This window comes from Ursus americanus, chromosome 29 (genome assembly GCF_024610735.1).
Source record: "Ursus americanus isolate L20-20 chromosome 29, mUrsAme1.1.p, whole genome shotgun sequence".
Lineage (NCBI taxonomy): Eukaryota > Metazoa > Chordata > Mammalia > Carnivora > Ursidae > Ursus > Ursus americanus.
Genome location: NC_142155.1, coordinates 1,420,391 through 1,438,812, shown reverse-complemented (window position 1 = coordinate 1,438,812; position 18,422 = coordinate 1,420,391). Strand labels below are relative to the sequence as shown.

General features: G+C 46.3%; 1 protein-coding gene across 1 annotated transcript in view; it reads left to right on the top strand.

Annotated features, from left to right (window-relative positions):
• MRAP2 (melanocortin 2 receptor accessory protein 2) overlaps window positions 1–18,422 on the top strand; it is a 45,424-nt gene that overhangs the window by 7,044 nt on the left and 19,958 nt on the right. Inside the window, exon 2 of the mRNA XM_045805449.2 lies at window positions 15,135–15,268. Coding sequence (XP_045661405.2) covers window positions 15,136–15,268 — 133 coding nt within the window. The 5' untranslated portion in view covers window position 15,135. The remainder of the gene's footprint in view (window positions 1–15,134; window positions 15,269–18,422) is intronic.

Here is an 18,422-nt window from a genome sequence, read left to right as displayed (position 1 = left end):
GTAAAATGAACTTAAAAATAATTGGAAATTAATAGTCTATCCTAAACATTTGTACATGTGTGTATGTAAATAGGATACTGAATTAAAGTTTTGACTGAGGCACACATTCAAGTTATGTGAAATTCCAAAGGAAAGTGTTAGACCACCAAGTAGAAATTTTATTTTATTTATTTTATTTATTTTTTTAAAAGGGTGTATATATTTGAGAGAGAGTGAGAAAAAGCAGAGGAGGTGGAGAGAGGGAGAAGCACGTTCCCCACTGAGCAGAGAGCCCAACACGGGGCTTAATCCCAGGACCCTGGAATCATGACTTGAGCCAAAGGCAGATGCTTAACTGACTGAGCCACCCAGGTGCCCCTAAGTAGAAATTTTAATATAGATTTTTGAGAACTTTTCCATAACTTACAAACCCCATTGGCCACTTCAGGAATATGAGGATTAGGAGAGGAGGCTATGTTGAAGAGATTAATTCAGAAAGATCGTTTCCTTCATCCAAACCTAGTGAGGGGGCCTTTCAAGGGGCCACTGGTTGAACTGTGCATGCGTTTCCTGCTTTTGGAGCTCCTGTGGTGGCCTGGGCAGTAGGACCACCTGCCTTCCCAGAGTTTGTTAGGGCAAAAGATGCCAGAGGATTTCCTGGGGGCCAGGTAGGACCACGTGGGAGAGAGGACTGGCCTGGAGCCACTGTAAATGCAGCCCAAGAGTGAGAGCACCTCAGCAGCTCGAGTTTCCAGAAGTCCGGAGGCTAAGGTAAGAGTGAGCGGTCAGCTGAAGGAAATGAGTATCGCGAAAGCACCCACAAACAAATGTGCGAAGACAGTTAACACAGTCCTGTCCTCCGACTTCGATCTTGCCGGGGTGAGGACACAGTCCTGTCCTCCGACTTCGATCGTGCTGGGGTGAGGACACAGTCCTGTCCTCCGACTTCGATCGTGCTGGGGTGAGGACACAGTCCTGTCCTCCGACTTCGATCGTGCTGGGGTGAGGACACAGTCCTGTCCTCCGACTTCGATCGTGCTGGGGTGAGGACACAGTCCTGTCCTCCGACTTCGATCGTGCTGGGGTGAGGAACTGGCCGGCAGCTGGACATAAAGTAGAGAAAAAGAAAAGAGGGCACCCTTCCCCCAGCCCTGCAGGAGACCAGCGTGTAGCGGGACCTAGCTGGCATAGGCCAGGACATTTAATGCTATAACCAGGTTAGAGTTTCTTTCCAGACTACACATTTGAATTCTTTTGGGACTTTGCAGTGGTTGCTTGAACAGAAAAGTCGTGGGCTCTGCCCAGGTGTTCATCCGAGGACAGGGAGGATGAATCCACTGAATCCATATTAAAGGGCAATGGAAGAGAAGAATGAAATTGACATTTGATCAGGTCCCACAGCTGTGCCAGCTCAGAGCATGAATTACATATGCTGGGGTTGGAATAGTAGAGTAGTGGTCTGTTTGCTTGATGTTGCATGTACGTCAGACTTGGAGGCGGGAGCATTTAGAAAAGGAAAGAAAATGTTTACTTGCCCAGAGTGCAAGGGAGTCAGGCTTGAGAAGACTGGCTCATCAAGTAAAAACACAATAAATACTTGAAAGAAAACACCCCGTAACATTATCAGGGTTCTCAAGTGCTCGTTCGTCTACCGTTCATGGTTGAAGCAACCTTTACACATGAAGTCATGACTCACCTTCAGACATTCCATAGCAAACAATCAGGAAAACAATTGTTTTTCCTTATGGAGTCCAGGCTTATGGGACATGTTCCAGGTTTTATTATTTTGGGGACCAACTTTCAGACAGGATGGTCATGTTATTTTTGGCTTATCTCAGGGTGCAAAGTGATTTTTCTTCTTGACTGGAGAATAAGAAATGTTTAGTCCTATTAGGAAGAGAGGAAAGTATGCGTTTTTGGCTCCTCCTTCCTTGCAAACGTGATGCTTCTGTCTGTTATGGTGTTGCTGGGATATGAAGGACAAACGCAGAAGTCGAGCATCTTTTTATGAAATGCTGGAATGAGGGACATTGAAGTCCGGGTTGAGTTGTTGCTTGTGTCTCTGTTACCAAGGTCTATGGGATGTTCACCTGACTAGAGAACACTAGCGGATTTTATAACCCTTCAAGGGAAAATGATTTATGAGCTTCAAGTAATCATTCTCTTCAAAGATGCCTTTGTTTCCTCACGTCCTCAGTAACAGCAAAACAATTAAAGGCAAAGGTGAGGCAGGCTGAGCGAGCTGCCTCCTACGGGCCAGCCCTACAGCTCGCTGGTTAGTGAAGAAAGAACACTTCGAGATAAGTGACGGTATGTAGGTGTATAGAGCACCTGTCTTTCTATAACCCTTTGTGCAGATTTTCCCAAAAATTAGAATTGTGCGTATCAAAAAAAAAGGAAAGAAACAGATGAGGATCTGAAGATCTGGAAACTGTATCATGGGAACCGACCTATGTTCCTACCAGTGCTCCTCGAAAATCTCCGTTAAATTACCTCAGCAGGAGAGGATGATTAAGCCATACTTCTGGGAGCTGAAGCAAGGGCCAAGGCTACCAGAAGCAAGTCCGTGTTTACCTTGAACATTCCTTTGATATTTGCAGTTTACTCTATAACATATCCGTACTTATATATAAAAAATCATCTTTCACATCTTCTCTTAAAACTGATGCTCCAGGAGGATGAGGCAGGTATGTCCCGAGACTTGGGGGGCTGACATCCCCAGTACCTAGGCAGGCAGAGAGGGGAAGCGGCTTTCTGACCCTCCCTGTGCTAGGCTCCCTCTGGCTCTCTTCTGACCGGCCCCTCCCTGCGGATGGGGAGGCCCCGGGAAGCCTGGGGCCTGGCTGGCCTGGCTCTACCAGACTATGGTTTGCTTATCATCGGGGATTGTACTAGGCTGGCAGTGGGTGGGGCAGGTGGAGAAACTAGAAAAGACACCTCAGCTTCAGAATCCCAGACCGAGGAGGAGAAGACAGTCATTAGAAAACTTAGCCTTCCTGTGGCTCTGTCTGCAGCCCTTAAATAAACCACTACTTTAGTTTACATTTCCGTTTCCGTGCAACAGAGATTGAAATACCTGGTCCTTCTCTTTTTGGCTTGTTTTGTCAAAAGAATGATTCAGCTCAGGGCTGCGAAGAACAGTGTGTGCTGTTTGGAGACAGATCGCATGAGCAATAAATACTAAGTCGGCTTGTTTGCCAGGTCATCCTCAAAGTGATTCAAGGTATGGCGGTCTCATTCTCCTTAGTCCTATTATGCCAAGTGTTTCCCAAAGTCCACTAATTAAAATGGAAAGGGTGGCTGTTCCCCTAGTACTGTTAAAATGGCAGTTCACCTGGCCGTGCTGTTTGATAATAGCAGCTCTGTAAATCAGCATGAGCGTTCAGTGAGAGGCAAAGCCTGATCCTGAGGGAGTCTGATTTCTACTCTCATTATTTATTTATTTTTTTTAAAGATTTTTTTTTTTAATTTATTTGACAGAGATAGAGACAGCCAGCGAGAGAGGGAACACAAGCAGGGGGAGTTGGAGAGGAAGAAGCAGGCCCATAGCAGAGGAGCCTGATGTGGGGCTCGATCCCAGAACGCTGGGATCACGCCCTGAGCCGAAGGCAGACGCTTAACCGCTGTGCCACCCAGGCGCCCCTCTACTCTCATTATTAAAGTGAGAGATTCAGGTAATCCATGGGACGGGATTTGAAGGAAGAGACACAGACCTCTTGGGCTTGGGCAGGGCTCTGTGGGGGAAGTGGTGACTGAACTCTATTCTCAAAGGTTGGCAGGAATCCCAAGTGGGGGTAGATGGCAGTCCAGCCTGGTAGGTGGAATAGAGTGGGCAAAGGCTCAGAGGACTGTCTTTGAGCCCTCCCCCCACCGGCTCCTGGGCTATAAGAGCCTCCTTCTTGTGGTGAGCCTGTTCACTGATTGTCTGCCTGTGTTCTCAGGTTTTAGTGTCACACCTTAACCTCTGTGTGTGTGTGTAGTTGAAGGGGTGACATTCAGCAGAGGAGAGTGTGGTTTCAAAGACCAGCCCAAGTTCTTCGCCTTGACTTTTCAAAGTCCACTAAATCTTACCTAGTTGGGCTCATCCTGTTTAAAATACCCTCATTGGGATGAACTGACCCGTACTAATTTTAGCATGTACCAAACTAGTGGCCTTTCTCTCGAAGGACACGTGAATGGGAATGTCTAAGTGTATTTGGTGAAGATGGCATATAGTGGGATAGATTAATGACATTTTGAAAATGGTTTTCTTTCCAGAAATATATTTGTTGTTTAGTTACAGTAAAAGTGGTTGGTATAATGTAAGTCATTTTTAATGGACTTTCTAGGACAGTGTGTCTAATTAATCAAAGCTGTATTAGTTTGCTAGGGCTGTCATAATGAAATACCAAAGACTGAGTGGCTTGAATGACAGAAATTAATTTTCTTACAGTTCTGGAGACTGGAAGTCCAAGATCAAGGTGTCAGGGTTGGTCTCCTCTGCGAACTGAGGGAAGGATCTTTTTCAGGCCTTTTTCCTTGGTCTGAAGGTGGCCATCCTCTTGCGCCTCCTTCACATAGTCCCTCTGTGCCCAGGTGGTCTTGGTGTCTTGCTGTGTTTCCTTATCACTTCCTCTAAGAACACCAGTCAGATTGGACTAGGGCCACCTTAATGGCTTCATTTGAACTTAAGACCCTGCCTTCAAATATGGCCACATTCCGAGGTATGGGGGATTAGGGCTACAACATACAAATTTTAGGGGGACACAGTTCAGCCGGTGACAGCACCGTGTCCATATTGCACTGTATGTATACACACTCATGTGCACACACACACACACAGTTTTTACAAATAGACACACAGCATTGACTTTAGGATGCAAATGGAAAGCAACTTGGTATTAAGTTACAGAGGCATAGATTCTGTAGGAAAAAATCTCACCACGTCCCTTTCAGTCCTTTCCTCTGCTTTCAGAGAGAATGAATATGTAAGCCGCTTCAGGCACTATCATGTGAGCACAGGGGACAGCGGCAGTGTAAGGCACACCCACATCAGCGCGGCTGCTTGCTGGGATAATGTTGACGTCAGACTGCCAGCTTGCCTTCCTTGCAGAGGGCCACCTTTCCTATGACTATGTCTTCCTCCCCAGGAAGGTGCTTCCAATGACTTTTTGTTTCTAGGATGCTAATTGTTAAAAATAGTTATTTTCAAAAAATTTCCTTATTTGGCAAAATAAAAACGTCAGCAGTCCTGTTTCCCAGGTCCGTGAATTCTAGCTGGTCTCCCCAGGGACTAGAGCTAGCGCGAGGAGATTACATGCTTCCTCTTTGTGACTTTATTATTATTTTTTAAGATTTATTTATTTGAGAGAGGGAGAGGCAACGTGCGTGTGAGCTGTGGGAAAAGACAGAAGCAGAGGGGAGAGAATTCTCAAGCAGAGGCCTCCTGAGTGCGGAGCCCTTCAGGGGGCTCGAACTTAGGAATCTGAGGTTAGGACCTGAGCTGAAATCAAGAGCCGGCTGCTTAACCGACTGAGCCACCCAGATGCCCTGCCCTCTTGGTGACTTTATTTATTTATTTATTTTAAAGATTTTACTTATTTATTTCTGAGAGAGAGAGAGAGAGAACGAGCCGGAGGAGGGACAGAGGGAGAAACAGGCTCCACGCTCGACTCCCCGCTGAGCAGGGAGCCCAATACAGGACTGGAGCCCAATGCAGGACTTGATTCCAGGACCCCGGGATCATGAACTGAGCCGAAGGCAGATGCTTAACCAACTGAGCCCCCCAGGCGCCCCTCTCTTTGTGACTTTAAATGTAATCCACAAGAATGCTCTGGAAGCTTTGGAATGATAACTTTTCCTGAAGTTCTGCTGAGATGAGGTTGGCTAATGACAGGGACAACAGAAGTTGAAGCTGGTCAGAAGGAGAGCTTGAGAAGCAGTCAGTGCGTTTCCCAGACTGGTGGAGGTAAGGGGACCACAGCTGGGGCAGTACCGTATTCTCGCAGCTGCCCAGCGCTCTCTCCAGCACGGAGGAGGATTCCCCACAGCCTAGACAGAATGTTCCTTTAACATGGAAAGGAATCGCCACAAAGTCTCTTGAAAAGAGCGGAGCTGAATACAACTTGAAGGTTGGCCATAGAGGAAGGACCCACACGGGGGGGAGGGGGGGTGCCTGGTGTCCCCAGGGCGGCATCTTTTGCTTTGGGAGAGCTCTCAGTTACACGTCCTTCAAGAATGTTGGGTGGGAAGTGCTGATTTTTATTATTTTATTAGAAAAGTTTTTAGAACTTATTAAAATTTGGTAAGATGTATATAACGTAAAATTCACATGGTTTGTGCAAGCAGCACCACCATCTGTCTCCAGAACATTTTCATCACCCCAAGCTGCGACTCTGTAGGCACTCAACAGTGACTCCCCGTCCCCTGCTTCTCCCAGCCCCAGCGTCCGCGTTCTGCTTCCCGTCTCTGTGAATATGAGGACCCGGTACCTCGTGCGAGGACAGTCGTGCACTTTTGTCCTTGTGTGTCTGGCTTACCTCACATCGCATCGTGTTTCGAAGGTTCATCCATGTCGCAGCATGTGTCAGAATTTCTTTTTGAGGCGGAAAGATCTTCTTCTGCAGGTCTGTACTCTGTTTTCTTTATCCAGCCATCGGCCAGTCTATATTTGGGTGGCATCCCGCTTATGGCTCTTGTGAGTAATGTTGCTGTGGACCTTGGCGTACAAGTATCTGTTGGAGTCTCGGCTTTCCGCGCCTTGGGGATGCTCGCCGAGGCGGAATGGGGGGTCGGAAGGTGTTCCGTGTGGAAGTTCTTGGGGAGCTGCTCTCCTGCCCTGGTAGCCGCCGCTCCACCTTACGTTCCCACCAGTAACGCACGAGGGTTCCGGCTTCTCTGCATCCTTGCTAACACTTATTTTCTGGTTTTGTTTTGGTGTTGGTTTTTTATGTCACCGCTGTCCTAATGGGTGTGAGGTGGTATCTCGTGGTGAAGCACGGCTTTTTGATAGCTGGTTTTTTGACTTGACTCTAACATACTTTTTCTAAAGGCTCCAGAATAGAGCAAAAGTAAATAGACAGTGTTGGGGACCCAACCCAGCAAACCTTACTATAATAGAGCGGTCAACGTGGGATTCCACCGATACGCTCGATATGCCTAGAATTTCTTGAAGTCCAGACCAAGGAAAGCAAGGGTAGAAAGAGGTGGGAGTTAAACTGATGGCATTTCTGGGGTGGAGACCTCAACCCACCGTGGGAGTGACCTCACTTTGTGGCTGCAGCAGGACGTCCGTGTTGGGATATAGGACAAAGAGCGCGACACCCTGTGGTGGGGGAGAGGAGTAGAGCCCTGTTTTATTATATTACGTAACTCCTTTGCCCTGATTCCTCAGTCACCAGTGAATCTTCGCATCTTAAAGTTTGTTTCCCAGATCATGTGAAGCATGTCCTCTGGTCTGCTTGGCCATTTTATTCCTTTTTGTAATTCACCAAACTGATGCCGTGGTTATAAATCATTCTCCTACGTCTGGTCAGTGTGACTCACTTCATTACCTTTATTGCCCTTGGAGGACTGTGAAAACCCAGCTTCCTAAGTCTTCAGAGCTGGGGCTGAGCTGCGGTTGCTGGGCACATTGTGCCTGCCTTCCTCATGCCTATCTCCCAGCCATGCCTCATCTCTCTTTTTGGAAAATCCCCTCCAGATGGAGGCTTCCTAGCTTCTTTCTGGGGTGTTCCCCCGCCCCCTGTGTGGGTATGATGTTCTTCTCTCTGCCCAACTGAAGTTTCTGCTGCAGTGGGAGCCCTCTGCTCTCAAGTTCACTATGGCTTCTCCACAGAATGAGAAACTAAATCAACGAGTATTTATTGCATTTCTGCTATGAGCCAGGCCTCATGTGGGTTGCTGGAAATACAGCACTGAGCAAAGCAGGCCCTGCCCTGTCGGTGCTTACGGAAAAGAGACCAGAGGGAAGAGAAGGCCCTGGAGGACTGGTCTATGCAGTCCTAGCCTTGCCTGTACTATGGTGTAATGCGGAGGTCTGCTGTCATCTCCAAAGACGTCTCCGAAGGGCTCAGGGATCGTCATCGTGTCCCAGCACCCAGTAGTTCATACAGTAAGCATTTGCTGAACTGAACAGAGTCAGGAAATGCTAACTTAAAAAATTACTCTCTAGTCTACTGACTACTGTGTGGCTGCCCAGGACATAAGTGGAGGAAGTGGATTTAGGAGTCCAACCCGCTGTCCTCTTGGAGGCACCAGCCAGTGGAAGAAGGATCCCACTTGTTAATTAAGCATCTCTCCATTTCAGATATTGACTGAATATTTATCTGCATAAAATATTAGGTCCTGTTTCTGGCTTTGGAAGTTGTTCTTTTATTGGCTTTGATTCTGACTTTCAGACACGTAGTTTTCAGGCTTGGGAACACTTGCCGTTCCATGTTTTGCTCCTGGAAACGAGTTGCCCCCGTGCACTGGAGATGGGGGGGGGTTAGATAGGAAGAAGCATCCAGAATTTCTCTGCCAGCTGTCAGTGCCACATTTTTGAGGTCTGCTGGGTAACTGAGTATTTTCTAGGAAATACCCAGGAAGAGCATAAAACTTGATAGTGTAGAGAAATGTGGGAAAATGTCCATTTGAGAAGGGAAGAGGGGTGTGTGTGTGTAACATCTCTAGGCTGAACCGAGTGGCCAGAGAGGCAGACTTCAAAAGCAAGATGCATGTTTAAGTCAAAAGGTAGTAGTTAGGAGGAGAAGCAGGATGTCTTCAATTGGAAAAAGTAAAAATCCACACTCCGTGAAAGAAATTGCTGACTTAAAATGGGCTCACAGAAAAGGAATCGGCAAACTCGAGAATTAAAGTAATGAGTACAGTGGAAGGTAGTGGCTCACACGGAATCTATAAAAAGGAAAAGGAGACTGGGGGGAAATGTCTGCATTTCTTAAGCACCGCCCTGGGAGGAGACTGCAGAGGCTCTGACTTTGGGAGGCAAAGCATCATTTCTAGCTGGGATGTGTTGTCTTCTGGAAATGCTTTAGGAATACCCGGGGCTCCGGTCTATCATGAGCCTGACTCACAGCTTGCAGACTCTCATCTGATCCCTGTGTGGTCCTGCCCCACTGAGATGCCGGTGAGCTGAGTGCACCAGTAGTCTTCACGTGGGGGCCTAGTCACGGCCTGTGCAATGAGGGAACTAAGCTTCTAAAGCTGGGATTCAGAACTTCTGACCTTGGGCTCCAGCTGCCAGAATGCAGCCCAGCCAGGCTTTACATTTTGTTTCTCAAATGCCTTTGCTTGGAGAGAGAAAGGGTGATGGGTTAAGAGAGTGCCTTCTCTTTGTTTTGCTGGGGACAGTTGTTCCTAGGAATAGAGGGGAGAAAGAGCAAGTACAGATAAGTAATGAGACCTTTACGACCCAGGCCACAACAGAGATGGGCGTCCTGGCTGGAGTTTGGACATTGAAGGGAAAGAAGAGGGTGTGCAACTGGGAATTTTGATCTCAAATCTGAATGGATCATTCAGTCTTCCTCCATACGTGCTGGTTACTGTGGGGCTTTGGATCCGTGACCTTGGCCAGCAGCTTCTCAGAGTGCCTTTCTGGCTATGCTGTTAGCTGTGTGTGTGTGTGTGTGTGTGTGTGTGTGTGTGTGCGTGTGTGTGTGCGTGTGTGTGTGCGTGTGTGCATGCGTGCTCCTTTTTTTAGGGTTTACAGGCATCTTTTGGATCTCTCTTTAATGTTCTAGTCCTGTGACCGAATTGGTGGTCACTGGGAAAACACATCTGCTGGTGTTTACACCTTAATGTGGAAATCAAGGTCCAACTTTAAGGAAATCGCCCCCTTGGTGTGGTCCTCAAAGGACGGCCATGAAGAGCCTTTATTCACTCCTTAGAAGGATCCATGCCTGCATGCATCTTCCCAATTTGAAGGAGATGGAGAGAATTGCTTGATCTGTCTTTAAGAAGGACAGAGTGTGCCCAGGAGTGGTGTGGGAAGCTGGGTGGGAGGAAGGAAAGTCGGGTAATTGGAAGGACTGAGTGTTGGGAACATGTAAGGGAGAAGGGGGGCTGCTTATGCAGCCTTGAGAGGTGTCTGGGGCCTGCTAAGCACGCTCTCAGTTTGGGTTTGAGATCTTCCTCCCTCCTCCCGTCCTAGAAACTGGCCTAAACTACCACGCGTGCCCCTGGAGAAGGTAAACTTCCTTGTCTGGCGTGGTTTTGAGGGTCTGTTGTGAGTTTTCACTATTGTTGCTGTTGGCAGGAGGGCTTCCAGCCGCTGGCGAGAGCCCTTAGCCTCTGTGCTGCTCCGGGAAGCTTGCTTAGGGTGCATTGCCTCTGGAAGAAGTTGTTTTCGTGATGCTGATATTACAAGGAAGCGGACACGGAGGAGATTCGGGGAGGGGTCGGAGGAGCAGCCGAAGGCAGCCTTCGCTGAGCCCTGCGCTTCCTGTTCGCTGTTTGGGAGAGAGCCCCTGGCTGCTCCCAGCAGCCCTGCGAGTAAGCCGTGCGGCCAGGCTGCCTCTCCCACGCCGGCTCTTACGGCCCTGGCGTCGGGTCCTCACTGTCCTGCAAATGCCAGACTCTGGGGGCTGCTGCCCACATGTGCTGGCATTTCCCAAACAGTGGAACAGTGCCGCTTCTGCAAAACTCAGGCAACTCTAGGCTTCAAAAAATGGACATTATACAAAATCCGGCCGGACGACGGCCTTCTGTTTCTCTCCTGTCCTTGTGTGTTTGGTGGCCCAAGCGAATCAGTTTGAGGCTTGGATGAAAAATGTTGCCTCATGGGCTTTTTCAAGGGTGCTAGGTGTCTGCTTGAGAGGGGAAGCCAGGGACGCCGGCCCCCCACTCTAACTTTGGGATTGGAGAACCTAGATGAAAGAGCTAGTGAGACAAAGTCCTCCCCCCTGCGCCACCCCACCCCGCCCCCTGTTATCCGAAGGCTACCAAAATGATGGGTTCCTGGCAGAGGTCGTCTAGCGTTTCATTCAGCTTCCCTGGAGAACCTCCGAGAGTCCGGGTCTGCTCTTCACTCCCTCTTGTCTCCAGGCATCGGCCAGCACTTGGCTCCTCTCTTAGAGGATGGACTTTCCACTTGCAGGATCTCTGCATGTATGACTTGCATGACTCTGCCCTCAGCCATCCCTAAGTAGTTCCTGTGGATGAACAGGAATGGTTTAAGGGAGAGTAAAGGAAGCAATGAAAAAACACTTCCTCGGTGGTGGGTAAGGGGTTGAGATGTCTTTCTCTCTTCCTTTTTTTTTTTTTTTTTAAGATTTTATTTATGTATTTGTCAGAGAGAGAGACTGTCAGAGAGAGAGGGCACAAGCAGGGCGAGCTGCAGGCAGAGGGAGAGGGAGAAGCAGGCTCCCGGTGAGCGAGGAGCCCGGTGTAGGACTCGATCCCAGGACCCCGGATCATGACCTGAGCTGAAGGCAGACGCTTAACTGACTGAGCCCCCCAGGCGCCCTGGGGGCCGCGGTTTCTAGATCTCAGACACGGCCTGTTTGCTAGCTCCTGGCCAGCCCTGTGAGGGTGGCCCAACGCCTCTTTCTGACCTGAGAGAGTCGCAGGGAGACCTGCGGGGCACGTGGGCCTGGGCAGCCGCAGGTGGGAGTCAACGCTGGGTGCAGACGTGGAGAACAGCTTACACGGGGATCGGAAAACACTCCCATCTTCACCTCCTTCCTTGTTTCGTGTGCTTTTTGCTGTTTTTCTGCCGTCCGTTTTGATATTAGATGAAGTCTAATGCCTCCCTCTGCTCTGCTTATGACGCTGGCTGTAATACCCGATTTCCAATAAAAAGGAGATGATCAAACCAGACTTCATATTATTTTCCTTAAAAAAACAGGAGCAATTATTACCATATTTTTGACTTGATGGAGCAGCGTGAATCCCATGATGTACATATTTCTCATTAAAACTTTTAAACATCCAAACAAATGCCTTCTGAGTTATTTTTTATTATAGTTTTATTCATTTGTCTACGGTGCACAGATCAATGAGCCCGCATGGTGAGTTTGATAGGAATTGGCTGAGAGGGGAATTGGTGATGCTTGAAGAAGAGGCCAAGGCTTTTCTATCCCAGACTAGCATTTCTTAGCTTATAATAACAGTGCTGGTTGCTCTGTGTTGATCTTAACTGGGTCCTGGCTACCCATACTTCATATAACATCACATTTCATCTTACAGCAACTCCACGAAATAGGTACTGTCATCATCTTCATTTTCCTGATGGGAAAATTGAAGCTTAGATCTTTTTTCCCCCCATTGCTCTAAAGGAGGGTTGGCAAACTTTTTCTATAAAATACTAGAAAGTAAATGTTTTAGGCTTTTGAGCCATACTGTATCTGTTGCCACCACCCAGCTCTGCTGTTGTAATGCTAGAGAAGCCATTAAAAAAATATATATAAAAACGAACAAGGGTGGATGTGTTCTAATAAAACTTTCTTTATGGACTCCAATACTTGAATTTCATATAATTTTCTATGTCACAAAGTATGAGTTACAAATTATTTTCCAGGAGCGCCTGGGCGGCTCAGACAGTTAAGCATCCAACTCTTGATTTCGGCTCAGGTCATGATCTCAGGGTCGTGAGAACGAGCCTTGCGTGGGGCTCCGTGGTGGGTGTGCTGCCTGCTTAAGATGCCCCCCACTTCGGTGCTCGCTCGCTCTCTCAAAACAAAAATTGTTTTCCAATCATGAAAAAATATAAAAATATTCTTCACTTGGAGGCTGTATAAAAACAGGTGGTGAGGGGCGCCTGGGTGGCACTGCGGTTAAGCGTCTGCCTTCGGCTCAGGGCGTGATCCCGGCGTTATGGGATCGAGCCCCACATCGGGCTCCTCCGCTGGGAGCCTGCTTCTTCTTCCCCCACTCCCCCTGCTTGTGTTCCCTCTCTCGCTGGCTGTCTGCCTCTGTCAAATAAATAAAATCTAAAAAAAAAAAAAAAAAAAAACAGGTGGTGGGTCCGATATGCCAACTCCCGTGTAGATGAGAGTAAGCGGGAAAGGAGGAATGGGTTCGGATGGACTGGTGGGAACCACACTCTTGCCAGAGGGAAGAGCACGTGTGCAGGGAGCACAGGGCAGGAAGTCTCTGAGGAACTACAGGAAATGCAAGCAAGATCAGAGGAGACGGGGAGGCCCAAGGCATCACCTTGTGGAAACTTGCAAAGATTTTGGACTTTGTCCTTAGAGCAATGGGAAGCCATTAAAAGTATTAAGCAAAGGAATGACAAGGGCAGTTAAAAAAAAAATCACTGGCTGATAGGTGAAGAATGGGTTACAACTGGTCTGTAAGAATAGAAGCAGAAAAACCAGTGAGGCAGCTCTAGAAGGGGGCGGGGTGGCTGATGATGGTGTCAAACTAGTGACCAATAGCCGGGAGCATTTCCTGACGACATAGCAAATGGTGGTAGAGCAAATGTGAAGACCCTGGTCTTCCAGCTTCAAATCTAGTGTCTTCCCTGCATGGTGTGAAGTTCTTAAAATTCTCAAATGCACATCGTGTTTATGCAAATCTGCCATTTATCTCGGAACCCTCATGCACACAATTCTGTCCTTGTGGAGGAAGTGCTCATAAGTGAGGATAGTGTTTCTTAGTTTTGAGTTATTAATTTTCATTTCCTGAGGAAATGTATTTCATTGAGGGAAATAATCTCTTGTTCAAATAATAAAAAGACCAAAGATAATACTGTGGCAATGGTTTTATGTTATTTTTGTGCTGGTGTTAGAAACGTTACTGAATCCTTCCTTGAAGGTCAGCTTTTCTTAAAATTTGTTTAGCTTTCTTTTCCAAATGAGAAACGGTACATTCTCTTCTACCTTTGAAGGAATGATCTGTCTGGCTGGGCGCTCACCGTAGCACTCCAGTTCTGATACTAGCGTGTCTCTCTGGATCAGAGTACACTATCCTTTGAACAATATGATGCTGAGGGGTTAGAGTCTGTTTCTGTGGGGCCCAGGACTGGGAATTAGGAAAGAAAGGAAAAGGGAAAGATGAGACTCATGCGTTGGGGCAGAGGGGTGACGGGGATGGCAATTTTGCCTCAACTTCTCTTGGGGTTCTTCTAGGTTCTAACAACCTAGAAGAAATGGATAAATTCCTAGAAACGTATAACCTATCAAAACTGAAGAGGAAGAAATAGAAAATATGAACAAATCGATTAGTTTCAACTTCTTAGTTCAACTTCTCTGGGGGTTGTGTCCTAGAGGCAGCAGCGGGTAATACTGAGCCAAGATGGGGTGGTTCTTAGGGGTGGGACCCAGTGGTTATGACTTCTCAGTGAACCTTCGTTTTGGCTGATCTTTCATTGAAATTTCCCTATATTACTGCTCTTTGTTCCTTTGTATTCTTTCCCCAATATAGAGCAAGGACTGTAGGGTCTGTATCTGTGTCTCGAGCATCTTCTCCCATCCCATAATGTACAGTGTCTTGCACACAGTAAATGCTCAATATTGAATACTGGCTGTTTAATTTGTCACCTTTGGCATCTGCACTGCACAGTGCAACCTCTCGTCTCAAAGAAGTCAGAATTTTTAAATCTAAAATCATCACAAAGAGGACACTCGAGACATCCTGAGAATAGGACAAATTTTAGGAGTAAGCAGTAGGCAAGAGTCGGGCTTCCACTGAGGATCTTCTCCCATTATGGGACTTTTGTGGACCCCTTCTCTTTTTGCCACCTCATTTCATTAGCCTTTGGTTGCTTGTCTTTATTTTTGAATAGCAGGTGCTCCATATATGTATACTGTGTTGGTTCACTTCTGGTGCTGATTTTTTTTTTATTCTCTGTAGACTCTGAATATTCATGCAGGTATAGGTGATGGGGCTGAAGTTCTAAGCAGAGTCTTTGACATACTCTCTCCCTTCATTTATCAGTTATTGAAAGTCAGTTATGTACCAGGCACTGGGTTAAGTCCTAGGGGGCAGCAACAAAAGAAGACATGGTGTCTGATTTCAAAAACATTCCAGTCTAGCGGAGAGGTAAAAAGGAAACGATGGCCACTTGGTGTGAAGTATAGGCAGCCCTATTGAGGACCTCTCCCTGACCTAGTGGATGGGACCTCTCTGATGCCTTTGCCTTCTGAGCTTCTGAATGTGGTCAAGAGCTGGTAGAGTATCTGTGCAGTTGAGGATGAATTAACAGGTTTTACACTTGCCTTTCTCCGTTTGTGCAGGATGGAGATGTCTGCCCAGGGATTAATCTCTAACAGAACGTCCCAGCAATCTGCACCTAATTCTGATTATACCTGGGAATATGAATATTATGAGATTGGACCAGTTTCTTTTGAAGGACTGAAGGCTCATAAATGTAAGTCTTATACAATTTTCGTTGTAAACATAATGTATTTGTCTTAACCTGTGAAATCCCCAGTGATGAATTTTCCTGAACATTCTGTCTTTTTACACAACTCTATTCTGTAACCCCCAAGTCCCAGAAAACACCCCCTTCCTAACATAGGCTGATTGCTCAGGGATGGTATTACATGAGTGACAAAGAACTTGAAAGATTTCCTTAGTGGGGGACCCTGAATCAATGTCATTCTCAAATTGAGACTCTTTTTAAAGTATTAATGATTCCAGCTCTCCCAAAGTGTGTAAGCATTTGGACCATCAAAAACATGTACAAAAGTAAAGTTTGAAACTATTATTTGAAGAACCTTCTTTTGTAACACATGGTCAACAGCAACCTTTCAGCCCTGCTGGTTTCTAGTGGGGCAATTAGAGGACAGTGGTACTGTTAGGAGTTAGTTGGACTGTTGGGTGGTCAGGGTCAGGGTCCCCAACAATGAAATGAAAATATGGAGTTGGGATAGCTAAGATAAAACAGCACTGACATTCTGTTTTGCCGCTTAACAGGACCACACTAGCCTTCTGCTTTGCAGCCTTTGCAGAAATGACTTCTGCAAAATGTCCTCAAATAAGACAAGTAACCACAAAACATTTGTCAGTTTCACAGGCAAGGTGCAGTTAAGACATAAGCCCCCAGATGTCAGAAAAAAAAAAAAAAAGAAAAAAAAAACCCATTAGCACGTAGACATTAGCGTAATAGGTAGACAGATACTCAACCAAAGCCCTGATTGGCATGACTCAGCACACCCTGAGTGCTTAAAATAGTTCTGCAAGAGAGCTCATAAAAACCCCTAAGCTAAGAAATTCCAAGGGCAACACTCCTGGGCCCCCTCCCTCTCTGGGAGCTTTATGTTATTGCTCAATAAACTTTGCTTTGCTGCCCGCCACTCTTCATCTGGTCTGCCTCTTCATTCTTTGAAGGGGCATGACCAAGAATGGGGGGTGGAGGGTGCCTGGTGGCGCAGTCGTTAAGCATCTGCCTTCGCCTCAGGGCGTGATCCCAGAGTTCTGGGATCAAGCCCCACATCAGGCTCCTCTGCTGGGAGCCTGCTTCTTCCTCTCCCACTCCCCCTGCTTGTGTTCCCTCTCTCGCTGGCTGTCTCTCTCTCTGTCAAATAAACAAATAAAATCATAAAAAAAAAGAAAAAGAATGGGGGGGGCGCTAAAGGCAGAGAAAATCCTACAACGATACTCTGGCTGGTCCCCAACACCCTGGTCTCCACTAGTGAGCCTGCAAAGGGCTTCAGAGTTACTCATTTACTGGATCAAGGGCTTTCTATATTTGTTCCTTAAAAAGGCATTAACTAAACCATCTATCCTTTATCCCTCAAGTGTATAGTAATAATTAAATGCTTTTCTCCTTCATTTATTGATATCTGCTCAGAATTTCTTTGTGAAATTTTTTAAAGCACATGAAATCCATTAGGACGTGCTGTCATTGATTACCTGATGGAAGGCTGTTGCTGTGAGGGTGGGAAATCATCCTCCTTCATTTACTTCAATTCCTTAATCTTTTGTTTTTCTGGGGCAATCTTTAGGTAAGGACACTTGCTTGTTAAGAATTTTAGTGGAAAGCAAAATGACTGGGAAATTGCCATATATTTCCCTACAATATGCACTTTTACAGCTCGGTGACACAAATTTTATTTTTCTATCAGCTTTCTCCTATCTCCTTCCCTTAGTTCAAGGGGCAAAGAAGACAGGTCTGCTGCTATTATATTGGTTGCTACATCTCTAGAGACAATTGAAAATCTTTTTGAGCATATTACATTCTAGAAATGATTATGGCTGACAACGATTCCTGCAAAATGTAGGCAGAAGTGTGACACGTGACACATTCGCTTTGCCCGCTATACTGTTCCTAAGGAGTGCGTTTGCTAGCTGTAGCGTTTACTTCTTCACATCAGAGAAAACCAAAATGCCCGGGCGAGTCCTTACTGTTCAGATGCAAGAGATCTGGCCAAAGTAGAGGTCCTTAGCTTCTGGAAACTGACACTATATGAGACACATAGAAAAGAATAAGAAACAAACAAAAAACACAGATATTCAGGAAAATAGAAAAGATTAAGCCAACTATTGTCTGTGTATTTTCGTATAGTCTCTTCCATTTTGAAATGCTGTGATTCTGACCTTCGCGTGTGTCTCCTTGTACTGCAGAGCAGAATTCAAAGCAAGTTAGGTGTAGGTTCAGAAAAATCGAGCAAGATATTTCAAGGGGAAGCATTTATTGAGACGAGGATAACAGTTATCTTCATTTGCTTTACCTGTAACAGATCATTCATGGCAATAGTAGTTCCATCTTAATTAGACCAAGTTCTTCTGCCTGCTGAAATAAAGAGTGCTACCTTCAAAGGGTCTTTCATCTGAGAAACAATCTCTGGTGGTTATTGTAAATTCTCCTTTTGCTCTCAGTTTTTCATCTGGTATTAAACCTTATAATGTACCAGAAGTGGACATATATCTGACATATATATGGCACCAGCAGAATAGACATTCACTCATTCATCTTTCTTTCAGCAAATATTTACTGAGCACCAGTCATGTGCGGTACTATTTTAAGAACTGGAGATACAACAGGGAACAAAAGAGGCAAAAATACCCCAGCTCATAGATCTTGCCTTCTAGTGGGAGAGATAGACAATAAATAAGTTAAGTAAACAAACCATGCCATATAGTGATAGAAAAATAAAATAGGGAAAGGAGATGTGGAGTTCAGAGGTAAAATTATACATAGAGTGGCTATGGAAGGCCTTACTGAGAAGGAGAAATTTGAGAAAAGACTTGAAGGAAGTGAGAGATTGAGTTGGAAGATATCTTGGGAAGAGCATTCCAGAAAATGCTCCATGGCAAGAATGAAATGGAACCTGCAAGGAACAATGAGGACACCAGCATGGTGCCAGGGGAGTGAATGAGGCAGGACAGCAAGAGAAGAAATCAGGGAATAGAGAAGTGGAAAAAGGTAATAGGGCCTTTGAGGTCATGCTAAGGACTTTGGCTTTTTCTCTGAGATGCCATTTGGAGAAAAGGAATAACATTTGGTTTAGGTTTCAGTAAGACCTCTCTGCAGGCGGGGAAGGGAGGGGATGAGATTGGAAGCAGAAGACCAGTCAGGG